The sequence below is a fragment of the Phyllostomus discolor genome, chromosome 14, assembly GCF_004126475.2.
Source record: "Phyllostomus discolor isolate MPI-MPIP mPhyDis1 chromosome 14, mPhyDis1.pri.v3, whole genome shotgun sequence".
Lineage (NCBI taxonomy): Eukaryota > Metazoa > Chordata > Mammalia > Chiroptera > Phyllostomidae > Phyllostomus > Phyllostomus discolor.
This window is the reverse complement of record NC_040916.2, coordinates 43,472,204-43,499,660: the sequence shown is the minus strand read 5'-3', so window position 1 is coordinate 43,499,660 and position 27,457 is coordinate 43,472,204. Positions and strand designations below refer to the sequence as shown.

Below are 27,457 nucleotides of genomic sequence, written 5' to 3'. Positions count from 1 at the left end.
TGGCTTTTTAGATAAATATGACTAAAACTCTACTTTTAGTCCTGATTTTAAACTAGAGACAGTAGCATTAGATAGGTCTAGGCAGCTCCGAGAATGCTGGGGTACTGAACCTGGTTGTAGCTTACTTGAGTGTTTATGTACCAGGCTTCGCTAATGCTGCATTTCTGAGAAGTGGCCTTTTGACTTGAAATCTCAGTGCAATTACTGAAGATGAAATATAAGAAGAGGACAGTGAAGGTAGGGACCTAGGATATTGACAATTAAAATGCTCTTTTGTAGAGAAAACTAAATTGAAAAACTTGAAACTTCTTTCTTCTTTTTCCTAATGGAAGATGAGCAAGTCCAAACAGAATTTATGCAGCTGTGAAATTGAGACAGGCCAAATTCAATGACTTCTGATAAATGTTGCTGCCAGCACAAAGTTACAAGTTGTTGAACATAAGTGCCTTACATTTGCTTAGTGAGTTACAGGTGTATATGGATGTATGCCCTGTGAGGCTTTCCTTGTTGAGGGCTTGGGGTATGGACCTCTAACAACAGTACCATTCTTAAGTGATTTTCCTAATAAACACATATCCTTGAAACATCTTTTAAGAAGTGTGTTAAGTGTTCCTCAGGAATTTTTCATAAAGGAAGTCTTGATTAACAGCTTCTCATCAACATATAACAGAATTTTCATATTCTTTTAACTAATCTTCATTCTTTAGGCAGGAACCCTTATAAACTTAAGTGTTAGGTGAAAAAGTAGGAGAAGGTGGTTCTTGGCCTAAGTTTATATCCTTTTGCCTGTCTAAGGGAACTGCCAATAAGTTAAATCAACTAATTTTGGCATACAAAATTGGCATGAATAGATGTGAGTTTAGCTATACTTCTTTCAGCACAATCCCCAGGTTAACCATAATCCTATATAAAGTTTCTTTCTTACTGTTCTGTGGTAGCATGTCAGCACCATTAATTTTATGTAGGAATTCTTTTGCCCCCTTTTTCCTTGTGATTAAGCAGGATGAGAAATATTTCTCTTTCAGGATCTGGAATAGCTTAATTAAATCCTTCATTTAAAATTTTGGCTATCTGTCTTTCATCGAGGCTAGCAAGATTGAATACAAAGGGGCGGAGAATATCAGAATGAGATAAAAATGTAATTATCTAGAAATTTCCAAGTAATGTTTTCTTTGTTAAGCTGCCATAAATGTGTGTGGGTGATGGAGGTTTTCATTAAGCCTCTTCTCAAAATCCTGTACCTAGGAATTTTGTAGCTGAGAATGAACTTTAGTGTCTCCTTCACCCCTGCTGTGTGTGTGTGTGTGTTTTATGTGAATGTTTTGTTTTCATATTTGTCTTAGTTATATTTTACTTTACATCTCAATTTAAGGTATACTACATTTTCTCTGAGTCTTCCTAAAGTTCTCTATATTTAGCCATTTTCAGTAATCTTCACTAGCACTTTGTCCTCTTCAAATGTGTATTACAAATTGTTACACTGTTGCCTTCAGCCTTTCGTTATTAATGCAATTATATCGTTTAACATTTTCCTCTCCTAAATAATGTCCTATTGGATCTTTATGAAAAGGACTTTATAAAAGAAAAGTGAAAGCAAAGTATGGTAAAGGCATAATTGCCCTGGCCCGGTGGTTCAGTTGGTTGGAGTGTTGTCTCATATACCAAAAGGTAGTAGGTTCGATTCCCGGTGAAGGCACATACCTGGGTTGTGGGTTTGATCCCCTGTGGGGGCAGCCAATTAATGTTTCTCTCTCTCTTTCTCTTTTCCTCCTCCCTCCCCCATCCTCTCTCTCTAAAGGCAGTCAAAAAAATTTTTAAAGGCATTATTTAAGTGACAGATGGTATTTCTCAGTGAACACAGCTAACTGTAATATTATGCACAATTTTTTTCTTCACCTAAGAATGAGGAGAAGGTAGGTAGGTGTTAATGAGAAAATAACCTGGTTAGGACTTATGTGGAGCAGTAGCATTTATGGTACTGAATCTGTATAGACTCAGGCCAATTTCCTGAAGTTAATATATCTATAAACATGTATACTGAACACTGAAAGTCAGATAGACTCTGAAGCACTGTAGGATCCTTACAATTTGTTTTAGTCAGCTCAGGCTGCTATAACAGACTACCACAAACGGGGTGGGTTAAGAACAGACATTTATTTCTTACAGTTCTGGAGGCTGGGAAGTCTAAGATCAAGGTGCTGGCTGATTTGGTTCTCTGTGAGGGCTTTGTGGATTGCAGATGTCTGCCTTCTCACTATACCCTCACATTGTGGTGAGAGAAAGCTCTGGTCCCTTCACCTACTTATAAGGGCACTAATCCCACAGCGAGTATCCCACCATCATGACTTCATCTACCTAATTACCTCCTAAAGCCCTCGTCTCCAAATACATTGGGGAATTGGGTGCAACATGTGAATTTGGGGGAAGGAATACAAACATTCAATTTATAACTCTTCATAGTTATTTATTGGGTTTTATTGAGCCAGCTGTAATGATTGAGCGCATGGTAGATTTTGTGAAGAGACAGAAAAGCCCAAGAAGCCTGTGCTGTCTGACTTCTTTATCATAAGTACACATATCTTGGCAGTGTCTGATGGAGAGTGTTGTGTTTTTTTGGCATACGGCATGGTGGCAGTTCTCTGACATCTTGCCATCTTGTTGGGGAGATGAGGCACCCATGTATGTATAAAGTAAAACCATCTGTAATTGTCCAATGTAGCAGCACAGATATTAAGAACTATAGCGATTCAGACAAGGGAACAACTGTGGGACAGAAGACCAAAATCAGAAGAGTTTTAGTGGTAAGTTAGATTATAAATCTGAAAATATTGACAATGCTTTAGGAGGTGGGTAGGCAAAATGATGGAAGTGCAAGGGCCATTGTTTCCTGGAATAATTGTTACCAATGTTATCATCATTTTTTCCTTAAAGACATGGTTTTAAAACTTCTCTTCATGTTGGTTGCTCTCTTTTGTCTATACTTCAGTTTGTGTGAGGTTATTAAACCAGTATGTGGATAATCTGGTTTCATAGTGACAGAAAAGTGATTTTTAAAAAATCATTTCTTTAGCACATGTTGGCTGGAGTGCTTGGATATTGACTGTCTAGAGTGAGGGAGGAAGAGGAGACCTGCTTCCCCCTCAGACCTTTTTTGACTGTTGATTCTTGTGCTGCTTCCAAAGCAGGATGGCCAGAAAGGCTTGTGGATGCCATTGACCATCAGGATTCAGGAATCTTTGAGGCAAGGAGAATGGGCTGGGATAGGAGGAGTGATGGAAAAGCAGCAACACTAAGAACAGGATCAATTTTCATAGACAACACAGTGCATTCTCTTAACTGATAATTCAGGTATCCCAGCTTCAGATCTCTTCTGTCTGGCATATCACTGGCCTGATCCAGTTCAGTTCAGGGGTCCAGAGTGAACAAGCATCTGTTAGCCAAATCTTTGGTTACCCCAAATTAGCTCATGTTCTTTACTGCTTGTTTCCTCTGATTATATAGTACTCATCCAAACCCTCAATTATCCAGAATAAACCAGGGCTGTCTGTTTTGTTTGGAAAACATTTGACAGTGGCTATGATTCTCTTGCCTAAACCATGGTAGAGCCTTAGCCATTTAATCACCTGTCCCTTTAAGATTTTGAAATGCTGGTTCTGATTGTGTAAGCCAGACACATCTCCTTGAGGAATTATTTTACTGGGAAACTAGCCCCTTCAGAAACCTCAGTCATTCCAAAAAGTACCTCAGGAACCTCTTTGACTTTAATTTTTCTGCTTTAGTACTATTTGTATATAATGATTGTGGTGTCTGACTTCTTAAATTTCATACTGTTAAAACTCAGCATTGAATTTCTGGGTCACTCTTAAAAAATGGACAGACTTGATTACTAATGAAAAGTTGACTCATTTCCTTCCAGGCAAAGGCTGACATTGACTCTCAGAGTCCATAATTAGTCTCCACAGAACCAAACTCTAGTTATGGGATATCACCTATTCTTTCCTAAATTTTAAGCATTATGAGCTGGAGAAGTGACTAAAATAGGCATTTATGTATTGAGAGAATGTATTAAAATGATACCTGGAAACAGATCCTACATTAACTTAGTTAAGTGGTTGATTCCATGAAAGTTTAAATTTGGTGCATCTCTTCCCAGACCATTGTTATACACACACACACACCAGTCACTTTTAGCCTTATGTATATTATCAGCAGCTCAGATTCCATAAGGAGGCTGCAGTGTCTACCACCATTCTGTGCTGAAGAATACAGGCTCTGATGTTGGCCACTTGTTTGGGGAAGATGCCGACTTTTCTTTCCTTTTTAGGTTCAGGATTCCTTTTTATCCTCCATATGCTGTTTAAATATATTTTTCTTTTTTCCTTTGCATGTTCTTTGCTTCCATATACTTCCTATGAGGGGTTAGTTGAAAGTGTAAGTTTTGTAACAGTTCATTTATACAAGTGTGTATTGAACTGTCTGTGCACTTACAAGGATAATAGCAGGGTGAAGGAGCCCTTGCACAGAGTGTCAACGACCAAGAAGAATATAACCATTGACTCCAAGCATTAACATCAGCAAGTATCATTACATCTTTGGGCGGTAGGTACTGCTGAGGAAATTCAAAAGCCAAAAACTGTAGAGTCATCATATTAGGACGATGAAGGGACTTTGGCACAAGCATCTTTTCTGCTTATTTTATAGATGAAGAGCCCCAGTGACTTACCTGTGTTATAGTAACTAATTAGAATGTAGACTGGGACTAAAGGTTGTTTCTCCAACCTCACTAGGTGATCAAAAGATTCAGCACTATTTCTTTTCATTATTGTTACCAGCCTTCAGGGAACTGATGTGGGTGAATGTTTTATTTATATATGTACCTGGAGGGTAGGGGGTGAGGGAGAGAGAATTAAAACTAAAAATAAATGAGCTTTTCTGAGTCAATTTTTCTGAAAGACCAATAATTTTAATTCTTGCTATACATTTTTATTTTTTAATGTTCCATGAAACAAAACACTGAAATTCTTTTAAGTTCCTTATAAAGGCCTATATTAATATTCAAGGGGCCATGGGACATACCTAAGTGGAATCTTACAATTTTAGAGCTTAAGGAACTATTACAGATTATTTGCTCTAGCATCTTGTTTTAACACATGAAGCAGTTGAGACCCAGAGAGGTAAAGTGGCTTGTTCAAGGTCTAGTAGCAGAGCCAGGGCTGGTCTAGAAGGAAGGTTTGTTGGGAGCCACTTTATCAAAAAGATATGGGAGCCTGTTAAGGTCTTGGGTGAGAGATTTTTATAAAACACTATACTAGTTATCTTTTTTTTTCATAAATATATTTGTTCCAATATATCCTAAATACATCTCACTTATCACTAGACTTTTTTTTTTTTAAAGCAGAGCAGTACAGGAGAATGTAGCCATGTCAAGTGTGGCTTTGCCCTGACTCAGTTTAGTAAGTGAAGTGCCTCCCCAGAGCTAATGTGAAAACATGGGGTGTGACTTATATTCTGATTCTACTGTAAGATAACTTTTTTAGATTTGGGAGATTTTATTTGGAGCTTCAGTTTGGTTGCTAAGTACAGGTCAGCCTGGGCCATTTCAGGTTTCGCAGTGTCTGCTGTGCTTGTTACCTACATCATTTTTGGTTTGGGGGTAAATGTATTGTATTCTGAGAATGCATTTATCTCCACTTTAAGTAAATTTGAGTGTATTATTTCAGGATGCTTGTTTGATACTCAGTTTCTCTGGTTTGGAAGGGCACAGATCATTGTAACACCTAAGATTTTTTATTTTATTTTAATTTTTAATCTCCTGGGCCATTGTCCAATCATTTAAGGGAAGTGTAGAGGTTTTTGTATTGAAGTAGACACTGTTATTCTTTTTCTGTATGTCCACTGTTTTTATCTGTGGTTCTAATTAAGGCCATTAAATGGGATTTTGATACATTTCAGGACATTCTGAAATTATATTTTCCAGTTCCTTGAAGAGTTTTGCATAGCTGCACATGTGATCACTTTGAGAATGATTTATTCAGAATCTACAAAGAAATATTTTTGCCCTCTTAAAATTTGAAGAAATGCGGATTTTTCTCCAGCTTACTTTTATATTCACACTTGGTTTTATATGATTTGGGTACAGTTATTTTGAACTAGGAATCTTTCAGGTTAAACCATTAGCTTTTGGAACTATTCTGTTTATAGACATTTTTTTTTTTGAGTTCAGAACTTTGAAGGTAGTCAGTCACCACTCCCATTGGCGAACAGAAAGCAGGCACCACATTCACTTTTCTTCTTTGAAATCTTGTTAAATTTTCACTGCTCAGTCTCTAAAGAATCTAGCAGTTCATGCTTCTGAGGCAGTAGGATGTTCCGTCACTTAGGGTTCCAGGCTTGGGCGGTTCGTGTAGTCAGTTTATTGTCAAAGATTAATAAAAGTGCAAGAGAAAATGAAGACTCTGTGTGTGTGTTGGTTAACTTCATATTTTGGGGGAAAAAATCTACTTCACATGGTGTTGGCTGGCCCACTTTGAATGATTTAGGGATGAGTGAAAGTTAAGAAGTCCTCTATATATCAGTTGTGTTAATTAGTTTTGATAATCTTTGGGTAAGTATGTCAACCTAGTGGTTTCCAAACTTTGAGTATAAAGGGTCTTTTTAACGTGTAGATGTAGGTTCAACAGACTTGTGTTTTGCCTTTTGGCTCCTGTTAAGAATATGAGCACTGAATAGTTAACTGCCTCCCATATGCCAGTTACTGTGTTAGGCACCTGGAATATAGTGCTGAATGATTCTTAATTTGTTAGGAAACATACTCATTATAAAGTATAATAAGAGATATGATATGTTAGGGTTATAAGAATGTACTGAAAGGGTATTGAGCTGATATCTCCAAGGGAAAAAACATTTAAGCAGAATCTTGAAGGAATTTCAGGGCTTAGCTATGAGAAAGAGGGTGGGCAAAAGTGTTTTGGACTAAGTGAACAGCACGTACAAAGGTCTGGTGGTGAGAAGCCTTGTGCCATAGCACGTTCTGGGCCTAGAAGTTGAGCCTAGCAAGATTGTAATGCATAAAGGAGAGATGATCTAAAGATGAAGCCATTTCTCAACCTCTTGTTTGAATACAATGCATAATGTCAAAACCTAAGAGTGCAGTAACCAGTTTATAATACCTTTATATTTTAATAATGAAAACAGCATCTAAAATCCATTTAAATATGGACAGGACATGATTTAGTAGTCTAGAGAGTGCTTTGTAAGCATTGCAGGCTTCTTGCCATAGTCATACAATGCATAGCTTGGGAACAACTGACCAAACTCATTCATTTTTGCCTATTACTGTGAAGGGTGCTTTTTGTAAACTCATATGTTTAGAGTATGTTTGCCATGTTTTAATCAAAAGTAGATATTTATTCAGGGTTTAATGCAGTGAAATATGGTAAGGTACTGATTGTATGCTAGAAGACAGGAGAACGACCACCTTCTGTTATAGCAGCAACACATGTCTTTCAGCACCGTTTGTATGCCCTTGCCCAATCTTACAGGTGATGATGGAAGAGACTGGGTGCTCAGTTCGGCTTCTGAGTTCTGATAAATGAGCCCAGATTATAAACTGGAAGATAAGGACATTTGCAAATTCTTGTGTAAATAAAGCATGGTTTCCCATTGCAGCGGTTACTGATTTCATAGTCTCTGATGAAGATGAATGATGCTGTGAATTAACAGCTTCACAGCTTGTACCACTGCAGCTTCTCTCGAGTTTGGATTTATTAAAATCAGTGTGTATTTACTGCTTTATTCAGATGGGGGTGGTGGTGGTGAATGAAAACCTGAACACCAAGTGAGGTGGTATTTCAGATGATTCCCAGCCTTGCAGTTCCCTGTGAAATTCTTTTCCTGTGGGAAACTTTTAATTTGGAAGCATTCAGCCTAATGTGGGAACCAAGATTAACATTTTCTGAAATACCTCTACAAGAAAAGCAGAAATGTTCTGTTCCGGAAGCTGAATTTACATATTAGAAAACGGGCTGTCCTGCAGTATTTGGTAGTTTTTATTTATTAGTTGTGATAAAAAGTGTGTGCATGTGCATACACATGCACGTGTATATGAGAGAGAAAGAGAGTGAGAGTGAGTTGATTGTATATTTGTCTGTTTCCTTTACATCCAACCAGCAAAGCACTGGAAAGTGTGTTTTACCACAAACCAGCCCAGTACTGGGTCCTGTCTCTATACACGAATACTTTGTTTAGTACTTTTTGTTTTCCCTTCTTGCTGAGTAAGCTATAGTGTGGTGGTGTTTTTTTTTTTTTTTTTTTTTTTTTTGGAGCGGGGGGGTAAGAGTGGGAATGGCAAGAGGTCAGCATGACAGAGCTTCTTCCCCTTTCTTCCCCTCTCTACCAGGAAGTTCACTAGAAGTCTTCATGCGTTGTTTCTTTTCCTTTTTTTTAAAAAAAAACAAGGTCAGTAACCCAGTTACCTTTGCACAGAGTTACAGAGTTAGCAAGTTGACAGTCTGAAGAAATGTCAAACTGGAGGTACAAGGAGCAGGGGGACCATGCAGTTAGACTGTTAGGTTGGGCCTGTTGAATGCCAACTGTAGAGTTTAGCCTTGATTTTGTAGGCTCTAGGGCATCTAGAAGTTTGTAGCCAGAGCCTTGGGAATTAAATGTTAAACAGAAACTTTCACTGGTTACAGTTAGCCTTGGCTGTTAGCAATTATTTTTATCTACTTTAACAGGGGGAGCAGGGATGGGGGCAGGAAACTAAGCTGGCATTATGGTCAAAGAAAAGAACAGACTGATTTGGGGCTCTTTCAGAATGCAGGCCTTTGTTACTGACCAATGCTTAATTTGGTTTCTGAGTTTTGTTATTTTTTCCCCCTGCCCTTACCTCATTTACCTTAACGACAGCTCCCCCCTCTAGAGCGCAGCCAGGGCAGGCTGCCACTGCGGATTGGGGGGCCAGCCGAGAGGCCCAGAGCAAGAAGAAAGTGGGTTGAAAGCAGAGTTCTGTTTAAAGAATTTTCTGCTGGAAACTAGCCCAGAGGGAGTAAAGAGGAGCTTTAATGAGGAGCAGCTGCAGGGCCGACGCAACCCACATGAGACATTTTTTTCCCCTCCGTTCCACATTCTGTATAGTTTTTAAAACATCATGATTTTGAAATAGCTGTTTTGTAAAGCCCGCCTCTCTTTTTCTTCTTGTATGCAGTGGGGTTTTGCTTTGTTGTTTTATTTTTTTAATAACCAAATCCCTGCTTAAAAAAAAAAAAAAAGCTAAAGGCAAAGCTGCAGCAAAGCCCTGGATGCAGTTTGGGCTCACCCTGCTGATACAGAACATTCAGTGGAGAAAACAAGGAGAGAGAACACTGGCTTTTATTTGGAAAAAGGGGCTTATTTCCTGCTCAGACTTCAGTCATCTTGGAGCTGACATGCTGCTACAGTGTTTTCAGCTTTTCTCTAGACGAGTGGCTATTCACTTAGGAAACTTGAAAGAACAAATTTTTCTGTCCTGTATTACTAGGGAGACTGATCCTGAGCTGCAGCCATTGCCAGATAGATTGGAATTGCTATTCAAATTCCAGGGTCGTTGAAATCTGTGTAAAGTGGCTACATGTAAACGAATCCAGGCTGCCCGTGACAAGAGCTGGGGTCTGGTTCTCGTCTGCTCTACTGAGGGGGGCTGTACGGGCATCCTTTCCATTGCAAAGTTTTCTATTTCCATTAGGAGGAAACCCTTGTTTTTCTCTCTTTTCCCCCCTCCTTTCTTCCCCTTCACCTTATTCCTCATGTGTGTGTTTGAACAGTGACAGTGAAAGAGTGGACATATTCATGTCAGAAATGGCAGACTGTTTCAAAAAAGGCAAAGACCTAATAAGTATTCAGATCAGTTTTTGGAATTATTTTACAGGAAAAAAAAAGCCCTCCAAAACTTTCCCTGTATTCACAGCCTTGTCTGTGAACTGTATTCTTTCCGAGTTCCAAAGCTGGAGAAGGGGGACAGGACAGGAGGAAGTCACTGAGAGAACCACTAAAATAACTGCTCACTTCCCTCCAGGAGGGAGGCATTCAAACAGTTTTGGGAACAAAAGGCAGCTGTTAAATTTATTTAGTTAACATTTTAGAATATATTTTACACAGACCTTTATTCAAGAGGTAGGCCATTTTTGAAAATTTACTGAGGTAACTTAATAGAACTGAGACTTGTGAGGGAACTTGGATGATCAGCCAGGATGATTAGCCATGTTTCCCGCCTCTAACCAAACTCAATTCCTGTCATTCCAAGAAGAAAGCTATTTAAGCTCTTGTTTTCAGGCAGAGTCTTAATTCCCACTCAGATCAACAGGTATGAGGGGTACTTGTATTATAGTTGAACAGGAATTTGCAGAGTTGAAAGGCCTCCTGCCTTAGGAAATGTGGGTCTTTTACTTATAGCTTTTTCACCCATTTCTTCTCTTTTCTTCCATGTCCATAATTCTACTGAACCTCCTGGGGATTGAGGGATAATCTTGTACCTCAGGATGATTCTTAGGGTTCATTTGACCTGTGTTCTTCTGTAGGCCAAACCATAGAGTTTGGTACTTTCTTAGTACTTTTTGTGTACTAACACTCTATGTTATTAACACAGTGTTTAGTACTTTCTGTGTATTAACACTCTGTGTTCCAACCACAGAGTGGGGTTGGAAGGGGATTTTGCAGCAGATTTGGATTGACTCACTTTATCCATCATATGAAATTTAACCTGCTTTGAAACCAGTTGCCTAATGGTACTTAGGTGCTTATGGTATACAAGACACCTGTACCAGGTTCTCAAGACATGCTCTTCCTCTCCCCCACACCCACCCCACACAGGAAATCCAATGGGAGCTTGATAGGCACAGGAAAGGCATAGTAATGGCTTAAATGAAGAGCCATACTAATAGAAATAATGTTGTACCTAACATGGCACTGCATCTACTGTTGGAGGGATCAAAGACGGGTAAGATGGTTTGGAAGAGGCTTAATGGAGGACTTAAGTTTTGAGCAGATCCTTGAAGCAGAGATGGAAGGAACATAAATTAGAGGCTAACAGATGGGAAAGCATGATGTTTCTCACTGGAAAGTAGAAAGAAGATTTGTATATAGGGAACATTAGATGACTGCAGAAGTATCCGGAGTGTTTTAGTTATGGACTACTACACAGCAAGAGAGCTGGTAGGAGTAAGGCAGACAAGCAGGTCACAGATTCTAAGGCACTTGGATTTGAAGGGCTGGGCACTAGTGCTAGTTACTGAGCAGAAGTGACAGTCAAAATTATGCTTGTGAAGGGTTTTTCTTTATGTAGGGTGCTTAGTTTCAGCAAGGAATTTCCTGGCTGTCATTACGGGGAGGTATGGGTAGAATGATGGTGCAGTTAAGGTGCTAGAACTGACTGAATAGGTGCCAGTCTTTGGGCAGGATCTACTAGATAGAACACTTTCAGTTAAGTTCTGTTTTATCTTTTGATAAAAGATATAGGTAAAGAAAGAGATACAGTTATGAATGATGCAAAAATGGGGGAAATTGCTAAATTTACAAGCTTGGGTGCAGGTCCATTTAGCTTTGGCGTCATTATCAGTGCAAAAGGAATTCAGACCAGTTGACTTCTGAAGTATCATGCTTTACTGAAGTTCTGTGATTATATGAGTAATGCGTAAGTTATCTCAATCAAGAAAACTTGGGGTAAAGATTCAGCATGGTGAATTTAAAAGGTACAGATAACAGGTTCAACTTTTGGGTTCAAAAAACATGTTGTATGACTACAGAATAGAGAATTATGCTATAAAAGTAGTTCACGTGAGGCCCTGGCTGGGTAGTTCCATTGGTTCGAGTGTCATCCCAATATGCCAAGGTTGCAGGTGTGATCCGTGGTCAGGGCACATAGAAGAATCAACCAGTGAATGTATAAATAAGGGAAACAACAAATCGATGTTTCTCTCTCTCTCTCCCCCCCTCCTCTTCTCTCTCCCTTACTCTCTTTCTCTAAAAAAAAAATCAATAAAAATAAAAAAAAATTAGAAAATAGTTCATGTGGAGAAAGGAAAGATCTGGGTGTTTTAACTGACCATGTGTTCAGTAGCAGGTAATGGTATTTTGTGGCATCTAAAAAAAGTGAACACAGCTTTAGGCTGCAATAGTAGAAACATCGTGTCCAGAAGGTGATGATCCAGCTCTGTGCTACTCTAGTAAGAACATATGTGTTATGTTTTTTTCTTCTTCTTCCCATTTTGGGCTCCACATCTTAAAGAGGTTTAGATGAACTAGAATCATCCTGGGGGGTGCGGAGCAGGATAGGTTTGATGCCTTTGCTTTCTACTAGCTGTGAAATCTTGATTTTTCTAAGCTTCAAGATCCTCATATACAGAATAGAGATCATAGTACACTGTTATAGGGAGTAATAAAAAAGATCATAGCTGTAAAATGCTTAGCAAATACATAATACACAGTAAATGCTTCAAAAATTTTGGTGACTATTGTTATTACTATTGTTATCTTAAACATAGAAGAACCAGTAAAGTACTGAGGAAGTTTGAAAATAATTTTATACTGAGGAATAGGCCAAAGCTCTGAATCCTGGAGAAAGGAAAACAAAGGGTCAATAGAACTGTCTTCAAATTCTTGAAGGGCTTAGTGTAGGAGAGCAGAGCCTTGCTCCTTTTTGTTTTAGAGGACAGGGATAGCCAGGAGGTAGAAATTGTAAGGAGGCAGAATTTTTTTTAAAAAAGATACAATTCATATACTACTACATTTACCATTTTAAAGTGTACAATTTACTGGTTTTTAGTATGTTCACAGATCTGTGTAACTATTACTATTATTTAATGTCTAAACATTGTCATTATGCCCTCCCTACCCCAAGAAATGCTCTAGTTCTTAGTAGCCATTCTCCATTTCCCTTTTTTCCTAGCCCCTGGCCATACTGATCTATTTTTTGCAATCTTGGTAGATTTTCCTATTCTGGACATTTCCTAAAAATGAAGTCATATAATATGTGGCCTTTTGTGTCTAAGTAACTTCACTTAGCATGGTATCTTCAAGGTTTATCCAGGTCATAGCATGTATCATATCTTTTTTCCTTTTTATGGACAAATAATATTTCATTGTATGGATATACCACATTTTATTTATCCATGTACCTAGGAGGGTTGCAGAATTTTAAGATATCAGGAAGAAAGAGCTTTTTCACCATTGGATTCACCCACACTGAAGGCTGTTCTCTTGTTGAAGTAGTGAGCCAGTAATTTTATTTTACTTAGTAAATGCATGGTGATTACTGTGTGCTGGACATCACTCTACATGTTTTACAATTACTTAAAAGCCCTATGAGGTAGGCATTATTATTAAATACAGTTTACAACGAGGAAGGTTTAGTAACTCGCTCAAGATCACTCATCAAGTAAATGCGGAAGTGGGATTGGGGATTCTAGAGTCTGTACTCTTAATAGCAGGAACAATAATTTCAACATTTATTAAAGTCTAACTATTTCTAAGGCACCATGCTTAATTGTTTGCATTCAGGTAGAGCCTTGTAATCATCTTTTAGTGACATTTTAGAAAGAATTATACCACTAGGTAAAAATTGCCTTAGGGTACCTTGAATCCCAAGGTTCTGTTATTCCATGGATGGATGGAAGTAGGGAGCAAGCCAGCAATAAGATGTATGTCCTCGGGCATTTAAGACAATCAGAATTTATGAATAATATTATAGGAATTCGGTTAACAAAAGTTGTCAGAACATGGTAAGAAATTATATGTAACCTAAAAAGATTAACCAAAAGTGACTTTTGAGATTGTGAATGGAAGCCTTAGAAAAATGAAGGAATTTGAAGTTTCATGGGACCATGATGTCACTTTTTAACTGTTTCAATTCAAGTACTGACAGTATATATTAGTATAAGTAGATGATTTTTAGTGAACTGAACACAATGGAACTGGAGCTGCATATTTGGGAGTCAAATACATGATGGTAGTTGTTTAAAACCAAATGAACAATAGCAATAACAAATGCATATGAGAGAACAGAGCAGGGCAGCCCAGACTTAAAGGTGGCCATGATTGATGGGGAAGGAGAAGAGGAATCAGCAACCTAGACTAAGCATTCACTGAGCTTTGAGATAGATGGAGGGAGTCATAGAACCCGAATATAAAAAGAGTAAAATGATGGAAGGTGTGTTCAGCAATACCTCCTATAGGAGAGAGAATTTCCTTTTGATGAAATCTCAGATGAGACCACTGAACTTGACAAGGGGAAGATTGCTCTTAGAACATAGTTTCTGGGCAGTAATTTGAAAGTTTTGTTAAAAAGAGACAAGTAACAAGAAGATAGAAAAGAAAGGAAAAAAACCTGTGAAACTAGGCTACAGTTATAGAAGTTTGGCTGTGAAGGAAGAGGAATTGGGAAAGGAAAATGAAGCTTAGTGAAAAATGTAGGTTAAAAAAGAGTTGTACATGTTTTAAGGTAATGAAAGAGGCTGATGGCTAGTCCTTTAGAACATCTTGAATAATAAATTAAGTCATTATTATACCAACAATAGGTCTAGTTTGGCATAAAAATTAGATGTGGATCTATGCATGGACTTCAGGAGAGTAAGTCAGTTATACATCAATCATATCTAAATATCTCACTAGAGTAAAACTAAATCCTTCTTACAGGGGCCTGAAGGCCCTTCACGATCCACCTTTCAGTCACAGCTGTCATCTGCTTTCTCCTACTCTTTTTCTTAATTAATCCCTTTGGTAGAACTACATAGGTCTCGCTAATCCTCAAACATACCGGGGTTGTTCCCTGTTTTAGGGCTTTTGCGTTTGCTGTTGCCTTTGGCCTGAACACACTTCCCCCAGATACATCCATGGGTAGTCCATCACCTCATTCAGGTCTTGACTCAAATATGCCTTTGAGTCTTCTCTGGTTTTCCTATTTAAAGCCCAAAATACCTCACTTTTATCTATCCTTTACTGTCCCTAATTTCATCTTTTCCTATCCTTCTTTCCTGTTTTATTTTTTCATAGCGCTTACCTACACCTCACAAATAATACATTTCACTTATTCATTTTGTTTTTGTTTTCTCTTACTAGAATTTTCAACTTCACAACTTCAAGGATTTTCTTAGCACTAGAACAATGCCTGGAACTTACAAAATGTTTGTTGCATGAATGAATGAGTGTAATATTCTTTGTGGAAACAGATACAAGAACAATCTTTTTCATCATCAAAACATCATTATTAATAAGCATGTAGGTTGCTATTTATAGAATTAAGCTTCATGTATTCTTTTACTCAGGAGTTCACAAACTTTTTCTGCATCAGATAGTAAGTAGTTTTGTGGGCCATATAGTCTCATTGCAGCTGTTCAGCCCTATTATTGTAATGCAGAAGTAGCCACAGATAATTCAGAAATAAATGTATGTGCCTATGTTCCAATAAGACCTTATTTATGGACACTGAAATTTAAATTTTTACATAATTTTCAAATGTTATGAAACATTCTTCTTTTGATTTTTTCCTCCAACCATTTATTTTATTTTTTAGATTTTATTTATTTAATTATTTTTAGAGAGAGAGGGGAGAGAGAAAGAGAGCGAGAGAAACACTGATGTGTAAGAGATACATTGACTGTTTGCCTCTTAACAATGTCCTCAACAGGGGACCTGTTCTGTAATCCAGACATGTGCCCTGACTGGGAATTGAACCAGTGACTTTTTGGTTCCCCAGGCTGGCACTCAATCCACTGTATCAGATCAGCCAGGGCCCCGAACCATTTACAAATGTAAAATTATTCTCAGCCCAGCAGGCAGTGGGCCAGAGTAGACCCTCAAGATGTAGTTTGTCAGCCTCTGCCTGTACTAGTTTCTTAAGCATAACGTAGTTGAAATTTATTTTTCCATATAGGGAGCAGCAATGTAGGTTAAATTCTAGTAACAGATAATTCAGCAATACATACTTTTGTTTGGCTCCAGATTTTTTGTAGTATTTCATTTTTGTTTTCCTGGGAACCTTATGGTTTCATGATGTGTTTATGATGGTGATATTTCAGTGAGTTTACATTCTCTGAGCAGATGCCACATAATAGTGTTGGAGAGGTATTGATAGTGTAATAGGCTAGGAGCAAAGCTGGGCAAAGCCCACCCACATTTAAAAGTTTGCCATTATTTACAAGGTGAATAATTTTAGTATGGGGGAATCAAGCATTGTCAGCCAGGCTTAACGTCCTGAGGACCGGAATCCCTGTGAATAAGAATTGTGGCTCAGTCTTTAACATTATCCAGAACAGATTTCTTGAATAAATTGCAAATGCTTTTAATAATACAGCTCAGGGTTAATTTTAACTATGCTACATTGGCTGTTTTTACTCACTTACTTAAAAAAAATCAGAAAATAACCTATTCTATTATCGAATTAAGCTGTGATTTAAATAATGCATCATATTTTCCTCAGTAAGTACCAAGAGAAAGAAATGTTTTTCATTTGCAAAACTTTCTAATAAAAGGTTTTTCACATACTTGATTTTATTGGATTCTTACACAACTATTTAAAATCTGAGAAAACTAATAGTCAGTGAGGTTAAAAACCTTGTCCAAGATTAGGATTCCTATAGGTCTGACTATACAAGGTGCAGACTCCTTGCTGGAAACTTGGGCCAGTCTTTGGTTTGAGTACTGTACCCTCCGCTCACTACGTCTTCATCTCTAGCTTTGCCTTCTCATGAAGATGCTCGAAGCTCTGATTGCTCCTGACTCTGCTGCACTTACTGTACACAGCTGTGGGGTGAGGAGGCTGTGGTCAGTTACATCACTACCACTGTAGCTACTTACCAGCTCTGTTTCCTCCTCAGCCATTTTAGCTACTGCATAATTTTTCTGGGCATATTCTATCTTAGTTCCCTAATGTCTGGTTCTCCTTCCTTTCTTAATAACTATGACCTCTAAAGACTACCTTGACAACCAATAGCTAATTAAAAGTCTTGGATATGATTAGCAAAAGCAGGAAGAAGTAAACCATGATGCCAGTGCTTCAGATCTGGGTGACTGGGAGCATCAGGGCACAGTGATCGGGCTAAGGAAGCTGTGATAGGAGCTGGGTCTCCCCTACCCCAGCCAGGTTATTTATTTATTTATTATTTATTATTTTTCAATTACTTTCAATATTATTTTGTATTGGTTTCAGGTAAACAGCCTAGTGGTTAGACATAGTGTTCTCCTCAATATTTCCAGTACCCAAATGGTACCATACATAGTTACCGCAACATTATCGACTATATTCCCTGTGCTGTACCTTACACATTTGTGACTGTTCTGTAACTACCAATTTGTACTTCTTAATTCCTTCACCTCTTTCTCCCCAGTCTTCCAATACCCCTCTCAGGGGCTGGTTTTGAGGAGAAAGATTAGGAGCTTAAATGTGTTAATGGTGGGACAGTGTTGTAAGTTTAGTTTTCTACACTCCAAGAAGTAAAACGAAGAAATATTTTGAACCAAATATCTGGGAGGTGCAGCCACATGGTAAAGTTTATAGTTAGCCTCAAAGTCTTCATGTTCCTTTTCATTGTGAATGGAAACTTTCCATATCTCTTTAATGATGTTTAGAGAAGATTTTCATAAATATTACAGACAATTTGGGATGGTTGTATATGTTATGAATCAATGGGGTGGCATATACAAAAATTCTTCAACATACCATGTGGAAACATTCAATAGAATGTTATTGAATTGTTTTCCATTCTTCACTTTTGGGTCTATATGGTACCTTAGATATTTTTAATGTCATTCCAGTTATATTTTGTGCTTTTTTAATTTGGTTAAAAAAAGCTGCCTACTACTTATATTGTAACAGATTTCAGTTAAAAAGAAAAGCTCCTGTGAAGTGTTCCCCATTCCTTTTTGTTTCTTTATTCCAGTCTCAACCTCCTGAACATAACCCAGAAATCTAGACCAATTGATGTTTCAATGGAGAAAAGAAAAAGGAGAAATTACTATTTTTTAATGCTTAATTGAGAGAAGATGCATAGTATTTTATGTTTGTAACTGGAGAGGATAGAGGGCCAGTCCATGCAGTATCATCTGAATGCCTTAATGCTATCCAGGGGCTTAATCAAAATGAGAAAGTTAATGAATTTAAACGCACAAGTATCAACAGTGCTGCACAAAAAGGTGCTGTTATACTATACCAGTCTGTATGTACATGAAAAAAAATCTAGGGTTGTATTTTGCCTTTAAATAAAAGTCATGCTGACTGGCTGTGGCAGACCATGCTGGATCACCTGCCTAGTATTCTGTCTCCAGTCTAGATTCAAAAGGACATGGGAGTATGAGGTTAATTTCTCTAAACATTTTTGCTCCTAAAGTGTGGCAGTTTACAGTTGTATAAAGTTGTACTTTCAGGCCTGTCAGTTCGCAGTCTAGTGTTTTCTTGACTGGACTGCATTATTTTGTAAGCTTTTGGATTTATAGGAAGTCATGTATTTTCATGGACTTCTCTCTTTTCTACACAGATGTCCAGAGGGCTTCTTGGGAGAATATTGTCAACATCGAGACCCCTGTGAGAAGAACCGCTGCCAGAATGGTGGGACATGTGTGGCCCAGGCCATGCTGGGGAAAGCCACATGCCAGTGTGCCCTGGGGTTCACAGGCGAGGACTGCCAGTACTCCACCACTCACCCCTGCTATGCACGTCCCTCCTGTCAGAATGGAGGCACCTGCCGTGTGCTCAGCCAGGATGACTATGAGTGCATCTGCCAAGTTGGTTTTACAGGTATCAGATGGGACTCAGGCCCATACTTTCCTGTTGTCAGTAAATGTCTATTCAGCTTCTTTTAAATCTTGACATCTGGCTCTTAAGAGTCCCCCAACTCTGGTACATATTTAACATTATGGTAAGGAACTGGAATGTTCCAGACAACTATTTTTAGCTTTCTTTTGAGAGTTTTCAGAGAGGAGAAAGAGAAAGAAAAACGGTCAGATACTCAGAAGTATTTGCTTAAAGTATACAAGTCAGAATTGGGGATCAGAATCATGTCATTGTCACCAGAAGAAAAGCTGTTCATGCTATTAATTACTTGCTTCTTAAAATCTCCTCTCCCTAGACATTTGGGATATTGGCCATTCTGACTTTCTGAACTCTGATTAGTCCTTCTGCTTCTGCATTCTCTTGTCCTCATCCATTCTATATTTGTGTTCCTTGGAAGTCTGTTTAGAAGCTTCTTTAACGTCTTATTACAGCTCTCCCAAGGGAGTCTCACTGACTGTCCCACTGACTGTTCCTCAGTTGCTGAGGACTCTGACAGTCATCTTTTTTGCTCTACCCTGACCCTGATGTTCAGACTTACATTTCCAACTATGTATTGCATATTATCTTTGGAGATTCAACAGGTACGACAAACTCAACACGTTGATATAAATAGTGCTACATTCCAAGTACTTCAGATTAGAAACTCCCTGTCACTTGTCCTTACCCACCTTAGACTCAGTCACCCAACCCACCCTTTGAATTACCTCTCAGCTGTCTGCTTCTCTCCATTTGCTCTCCTACTCTCCAGTTGAGGTCCCTGTCATCTCTCACCTGGACTCCTGCGGTCATTTTCTAACTGGTCTTTATCATCTCTCCATCTTGTTCACCTACCACATTGCCATACCTTTAATTATAAATGTAAATCCTTTTATAAACTCACCAGCTTACAATGCCTAATGACTTCCCGTCATCCACAGGGTAAACTGAAAACTCTTTTCCATGGCTTCCATAGCCCTTCACAGTCCAGACCTTACATCTTTTTAGATCTTCACTTCCCTGGAAGCATCTAGTTCTAGTCATGCCTTCCTTCTCATCATTTCCTGAAAATGTCATACTTCCTATTGCCTCCATGCTATTGCACACCCCTTTGCCGGGAATGCCCTTTTCTGTAATTGGCAATTGCCCAATGTTTTTTTAAAACTCTGTCTTACTGGCCCTGTCATGATTCCTTTAGGCAGTTAGTCTTTATTCTCTATTATTTTACGCACCACAATCTATTGTAATTAATTTTTTTACATGTCTCTCATCTGACTAGGTTATGAGTCCTTCAAAGGTAGGTCTGAGCTTTATTCCAAATGAACGGTGAGTGTTTATTAAGTTAGATGAGAAAAGGAGAACCATTTGTTGTTTTGTCCCCAACTACACCAATAATTCTGTAAATCTAATAAGTGAAAAATGAAAAACATAGAAAACTAGACCGGATCAGTTAGTTTGGAATTCTTGCTCTTGATTTTTCATTATAGGATATTGGTAGGGGTAGATAATTGTTAGGATGATCCATTATCTCCACTATGACTGTGATAGCTTTGATTCTATGAGTGATTGAAGAGATTTGGTGGTTAAGAGAGTAATTCTTCCATGATTATCAGTTTTGAGTTGTTTTGCTCCACAAGGAAAAGGGAGGCTATGCCTATTTAAAATGGTTTAATTCTGAATGGGCAAAGTGACAGCAATACCTTCTTTATAATTAAAATGATTTCTCTGAAATGATCCCCAAACTAAAACTTCCTCCTTTGCCATTAAAAAGATTTCTTCTTGGTGTTCTGTAGGGTTCTGATCATGTTTGCATATCTGCAATTTTTGTCTGTCACAGGTTAAGTTCACCCTTTTGGTTTTGTGATAGCCTTATGCCCTTCCTAGTCAGACTTTATTAGCTTAAGCTCCACTCTTAGATGAAGAAACAGGCAGGAAGCTAATGCCTATACTACATAACATTTATGGGAAACCAAGTTCAGGGACCTTTCTATTTCAGCTATAGGCAAACACTCTGATGATACACATGGTTGTCTAAAATAACCATTTTAATCTCCTTCCCACTGTAGGTACCTCTCATGCGGAAAAAGTAGGAAGAGAAATACCAGTTTTTAAAAAATTTTCTTTCTGCTTCATACCCTGAAATATGTGTTGTGCCCAAACATATCATACCTTTATCATACCTTTCCCCTTTGATCTGACATTTAGTGATGGGCAGAGAGCACTTCTGTGTGCTCATGCATCACCCTTTCCTCTCTTTTACAAAAGCTGTCGTGATTCTCACTTGCTTCCCTATGGGGTATTTACTTTGACAACCACTTAGAGTATTACAAATTCAGCAGATTCTCGCATATTTTTACTGTAAAAAAAAAGCTTAAGCTAATGACAACAAAAAGCCACACGAATACCAAATTTATTAGTAGTATAGGAGTGTTTTTTTTTTCTCTCTTTCTACCTCTTTCTGCTTTGCTTCCTTGGAGTCATGCTTTGGTATCCAGCATGTGAGAGCCTTCCTGCTTCCTCTGGTACCTTTCTTCCTAAGAGAGTCCATGAAAGTTACCTTCCTAGCCTTTTAGTCTTATGACTGCTTTTAGTTTTGTCTATTTTTCATATACAAGGAGCCAGAGATTCTTCATCTTCTTCAAACACATCAAGCAATATTTATATCAAGACCACAATTAATAAAATGTTTCCAAGAATATGTGTGTATGTGTGTTGTGTTTAAAGGAAAAAGAAGTAGTGTTGACTTGTTTATGTCTTCCAAGAGGTCTATTTAATAACTAGACCTATATGTTGTGGAAAATATCAATCATTTTATTTATTCAGAGAGCTTAAGGATTCTCTATGCAGTAACCCCCTGATGTCATCTTTTGGTCGAGAGATGTAGGGGTTGCAGATGGTACCCACTCCCATTTCTGAGGGCAGTACTGAGTTCTGTTATCTTTCTTTCAGGTAAGCTGTGCCAGTGGACTGATGCCTGCCTATCTCATCCCTGTGCAAATGGAAGTACCTGTACCACTGTGGCCAACCAGTTCTCCTGCAAATGCCTCGCAGGCTTCACAGGGCAGAAATGTGAGACTGATGTCAATGAGTGTGACATTCCAGGACAATGCCAGCATGGTGGTACCTGTCTCAACCTGCCAGGTTCCTATCAGTGCCAGTGCCCCCAGGGCTTCACAGGCCAGCACTGTGACAGCCCCTATGTGCCCTGCGCTCCCTCCCCCTGTGTCAATGGAGGCACCTGCCGGCAGACTGGTGACTTCACTTTTGAGTGCAACTGCCTTCCAGGTAAGGAGTTCCCCTAGTGTCCTTGGATTGGGAGATACACCTACTACACAGAAGGAAGGTGGTGGATGGGGCTCTGTTGCTCCTTTAGGAAGTATCCTTCCTAGGAGAGGAGAGTGAGGGAGGGCAGAGAGAAAAAGGGGAAGTGAGAATTTTGGGTGAGGTGGGTTGCAAGAGAGGGAGGAGTTTTATGGGTCCAGTGTGGTGTATAAACTGAGCAGGGGGTAATTTAACATGTCAGGGTTTATGATGATGAGTGGCTAGGAAATTGTTTAGTATCCTTTTTGGAGAAACAGTAATTACAGAAACAGCTGTGGGAAAGGGATAGATAAGTCTATGGAATAGAAAGGAACACAATTGAGAATTAGACATTGAAAAATAGGCATGACTAATGAAGTGCTTTAAACTGAATTAACAGTGATAGGTGATCAAGTTTCCTATATGCTTTTATCTCTAAAAAAAACATTTTTCTGTCTACTTAAATGTGTCCATTTACCCTTGTGATTTTTCCCTGGGTTTCTGGGCCTCAAAACCCTTTTCAGTTACTCTGTCTGACTTTGGGATAACCCTGCCTTGACTTGAAGCTAGAGAATTTTGGGACTGGGGTGGAGGTTGGTGCTCTGTTAATCAGTGAGCACTTTATGATGAGCACTAAGTGATTATATATGGCACAATCATACATAATCCTAAGGTAGAAACACAAAGATGAGCGATGTATGGGAGTGTGGGGCCCAGTGTTCTGCAGAGGTGGAGAAAAGAGTGAGCCTGGCCAATTCACTGAACTCCTTATAAAAATGATGAGGATGCTGAAAACTGAGAATTTTGATTGGGAACAGAACACAAGCAGCTGGAGCAGATGAATTACTAAGCAACAAAGATTCTGTTTTTATACAAATATCGTTAGTACAAAAACAAAAGAAGGAAAACTTGAGGGGGAATAATGTGCTAAGTAAGCAGAATTGCCTCAAAAAGAAGTTGTTCTAGCTACTTTTTCAGAATGGGAATCTTTGCTTCTGGCGTTGAAGGTATGGTTCCCATACCCTGGGATTGTGTATTTTATCTTTTGGGGATTAAAGGTCATATACTGGTCCCTGGTATAAAACCAAATGGTAATTTATTCATTTCATTGAGTAAAAATTTATTGACTGCCAGCTATGTTCTAGGCACTTATGCTATGGGCCATCCAGACACTGCCACACAATAGAAGACTTCATACTATTTAACTGAAGCTACAAGAGTAAGCTATTATTATATCACTTTCAGTTTCTCTTTCAGTGAAGAATAGATAATACTATCATTCTAAACACTAAATAAACTTTTATTGGAATAATATTACTATTGTCTACATTATCTGAAAGAATAACTAAAAGGTATCTTCATTCCTGTTTTCATTTTAAGGATTAAGGAATGAAATAGAAATGTAAAGAATTTAATTTTACAAATATTCTAATAGTCTAATAGTCTAAAAGTCTACCAGTGTGAGTGGCTAGTAGTAAAAGTTTAGTGTGATTTATTGTCGAAGGCTAATTGTGTTTTTAAGCTTCAAGAGAATTGCTTTTAATAGTTGCCTAGAACAAGAGGTTAATTTGGCAGCAAAATGCTGACGGGAAGTTAGAGAAGTCAATAAAGGAAGTTTTTAGCTAGGAGAGAGTGATTACTCACTCCCATAGTCTTTGCATTGTTATCCATTAGCCACGATAAGAACCTTAGGGAATTCTGAGAGTGTGTGCAGGAAAGGATCTGTCAAACCAGAATAGCATCTCCTCCTTGAGAAAGGAAATAACCAGGGATTCCACAGCTGAGAGGCTGCCAAGGCTAGTGGGATGGAGTGAGGAAAACTTGGCTCTCTCTTAACACTCTGCTTGTAGTTTAAAGCAAGACATTTATTTACTCACTGATGAAGTGTGTGTGCATGTGTGTGTGTTGGGAGTGCAGGGGTAGGGGAGATTTGATGAAGAGAAAAACTAACATACAATGCCTTTTGAGTTAGGCACTATGCCAGGTCCTTCTGCATTCATTAGTTCATTTACACAAAACCTTGGGGACAGGTATTAATTTTCAAGTTTTCCCAGGTGAAGTAATTCAAGTTTGGAGATGTCAAGTGATTTACCCGAAGTGGCACAGCTGACATACGATCAGGCAGAGTCTTTCCCTCAGGCAGATTCTTTCCAAAGCTTTTGCATCTTTCTGTGTCACCCTGTACTACTTCTGTATCCCTGAGTGTGCTTTGAATATGTATGAAACTTTGTTAAATGCATTGATGTGTTTGAGTTAAAAAGTGCACTCATATTATAAGAAAAAAGAGATACTTCTAATTATGACTGACCAGCATTCATTGCATATCAGCCTATGCATGATATGTTGCAGACATTGAAAGATAGGTAGACTTGTTCTTGCCTTTCAGGGTCCCATGATCTACAAACTATATGACATTAGCTTAGACAATGTACAGAAGGAAGCTAAAAAAGAATACAAAACAATAAATAATGTAGTAACACTGTGAATCAATAGATACACAGTTTGTAAGATTTTATGCTCATTGTTTTTTCTTTTGTAAGTGGACTTTGGAAAATATTAACTTTATTTCCACATAGGAAATAGTGTCTGGAAGGTGATTTTCTTTTACAAAGCTTTTTTTGATAAATGCAATACCTTTCTCCTTGCCCTTTCCTCTGTTGCCCTCCACACTATTCTAAATGACTAAAATGTTACTTAAAATAATAATCCATATTGCACTTATAAAACTGGAGAAACCAAGTCAGCACAGTAGCTTGTGAAAGTAGTCTGTAACTCCCAGATGGCTTCTTCCCACCACATTTCAGGTCTTTGCACTTCTAATTGAGGCCCAGCCTGATCACCCTATTTAAAATTGTAAGCATACTGTAAACCTCCTTAACTACTGGCCCTTATCTACTTTCCTTTTTCTGTAAGACTTATCTTCTTTTTTTTTAAGATTTTATTTATTTATTTTTAGAGAGGGAAGGGAGGGAAAAAGAGAGAGAGAGAGAGAGAGAGAGACATCAATGTGCGGTTGCTGGGGGCCATGGCCTGCAACCCAGGCATGTGCCCTGACTGGGAATCAAACCTGCAATGCTTTGGTTCACAGCCTGCACTCAATCCACTGGGCTACGCCAGCCAGGGCTAAGACTTATCTTTTTTTTTTTTTTTTAAGATTTTATTTATTTACCTTTAGAGAGGGAAGGGAGGGAGATAGAGAGAAAAAGGGAAACATCATTGTGCGGTTGCTGGGGGTCACGGCCTGCAACCCAAGCATGTGCCCTGATTGGGAGTTGAACCTGCGACACTTTGGTTTGCAGTCTCCGAGCTCAATCCACTGAGCTACGCCAGCCAGGGCTAAGACTTATTTTCTTACTGTATAATTTTTACTATATAATTAATTTACTTCATGTATCTATTAGTTTGTTGTCTGTCTTTTCCAAATTTCTGCTCCCTCTTCTCCAGAGTGAAAGCTAGGATCTTTGTTTTTGTTAGCAGTATATCCCAAACACCTAAAAAACAGTGCCAGGTACATAACAGGCACACAAATGTTTATTGACTGACTGAGTTTCATATCATATCACAGCATTGAGAATGTAACTATGTTTGGTCTTCCCATTTTCTTCCTGGTGTCATACATCTTAGACCTTGCCTGGCTTTTCCCTTTGTTATATTCTATGATACTAGGTAAGAAGAATTTTGGAGTGCTTTTTAACTCTGAAAGTCAGTGACCCCCACATAAGTTAGTGATTATATTGGAAGAGTTTAGTTATAGTTCTTTTCCTGCAAAGGGCACTATTGTTACAGTGAATTGATTTTAGTATTATTGTAAGGCTCTTGGGAGTGGGGGAAGTGATTAAAACTGCAAAAATGACTCATCTTGTGTGACAAGGAAAGTAAAATTTCTTTATGGTGGGAAGAAAAAACAATATATTCAAGAGACAAGGAACCAATAGACATAAGCCAAGGAACCATATTTCATCTTCTCCTTGGGTCAGCAACTTTTAATAATCCAGACCTTCAAGATCTACCATTAAGTAAATTATTTAACAGATGCCCTGAGGAGGAGCACTCAGCCAGAATCATTTTAACATAAGAACAAAATAGAAAATAAATCATTCAATTATTGACTCCCAGTATTTTTAGGTTAGGGCCAGCTAGTGTGGAGAGAATGAGTTAGGCCCATTTTGTGTTTGTGGACATTTAAAAAAGTTGTTTTTTTTTTTAATTTTTTAAAAGATTTTATTGATTTATTTTTAGAGAGGGAAGGGAGGGAGATAGATTGATAGAGAGAGAGAGAGAGGGAGAGAGAGAGAAAGAGAGAGAAACATCAATGTGCAGTTGCTGGGGGTTATGGCCTGCAACCCAGGAATGTACCCTGGCTGGGAATCGAACCTGGGACACTTTGGTTCCCAGCCCGCGCTCCATCCACTGAGCTACGCCAGCCAGGGCTTAAAAAAGTTTTACAAGTAATCAGAAAACAATGAGGTGTTTGAATCTATTGGCTGTGTGGACTTGTGTTCATAGCTGGATTGAACAGTCCTCAGTGTACTTTCCCTTTTTCTGTTTCTCCCACACCTTTTTATTCCTCTGTGATTTTTTAAAAAAAAACTTTATAAAAGGCTGTGTGATCTCGTCCTCTCCAAACAATGAATACTTACCCTTTGTAACCCGGCCCTGTACTTCACGGGGTGCTTATGCATAATATTCCCCTTATCATTGAAATAATGCTTCAGGCACATTTTGTGGCTTTTGTGTCTGCTCTGTTGTTGCTGAGCTTAAAAGCTGTTAGAAAGAATTCCTCCTTGCTTTCTCACACACAGGGCATGTAATGTTCTCCTGGGCATTCGAGTAGTCATATCTTGGCAGGTATCTCTGGAGCAGATGCAGAAATCTGCTCACACCGCTTTTCAGTGTACATTATTTTAGCTTCTTTGACTTGGGCCCCAAGTCCAATTTTACTCAATATTCTTGGAAGTGTTTCCTGTTTTCCCATGCTTGGTAGTTTTGCCTATGCCGTCTCCTCAGCTTTCCATCACCTTCTTCCCCCCACCCTCGCCACCTTTTTGTACAGAACTCACTCTTTATGGTGCATCAAAGGCATCTACGTCACTGAGATGCCTTCTATATTCTCCACGCCCTTGGGGGATTAGAGACCCTCTGGGGTCTTTTGGCAACCTGTACACCTCCAGCAGATTGTTCGTTTGTTCATCTTTCCCAGTAGACACTCTAGTTTTAACTCCCCCCTCCCTCCCAGTAGCAACTTAGTGGCTCAAAATTGAGACTCAGTGAATATTTGGCAAATGAATGAATTAAATGTGATAGAGAAGAGAATTCCTATATTATATAATTTTTAAAAATGTACTGAATTTATTTCTTTTGAATACCCTTATTCATTTCTGTGAC

General features: G+C 38.5%; 1 protein-coding gene across 4 annotated transcripts in view; it reads left to right on the top strand.

The window, feature by feature from the left end:
* The window catches only part of NOTCH2 (notch receptor 2), a 196,293-nt gene that overhangs the window by 94,691 nt on the left and 74,145 nt on the right, over window positions 1-27,457 (top strand). For all 4 annotated transcript variants that reach the window (XM_036015694.1, XM_028502734.2, XM_028502735.2 and 1 more), the window contains exons 3-4: window positions 18,501-18,760; window positions 21,722-22,057. In XM_036015694.1, coding sequence (XP_035871587.1) covers window positions 18,595-18,760; window positions 21,722-22,057 — 502 coding nt within the window. In that variant the 5' untranslated portion in view covers window positions 18,501-18,594. The remainder of the gene's footprint in view (window positions 1-18,500; window positions 18,761-21,721; window positions 22,058-27,457) is intronic.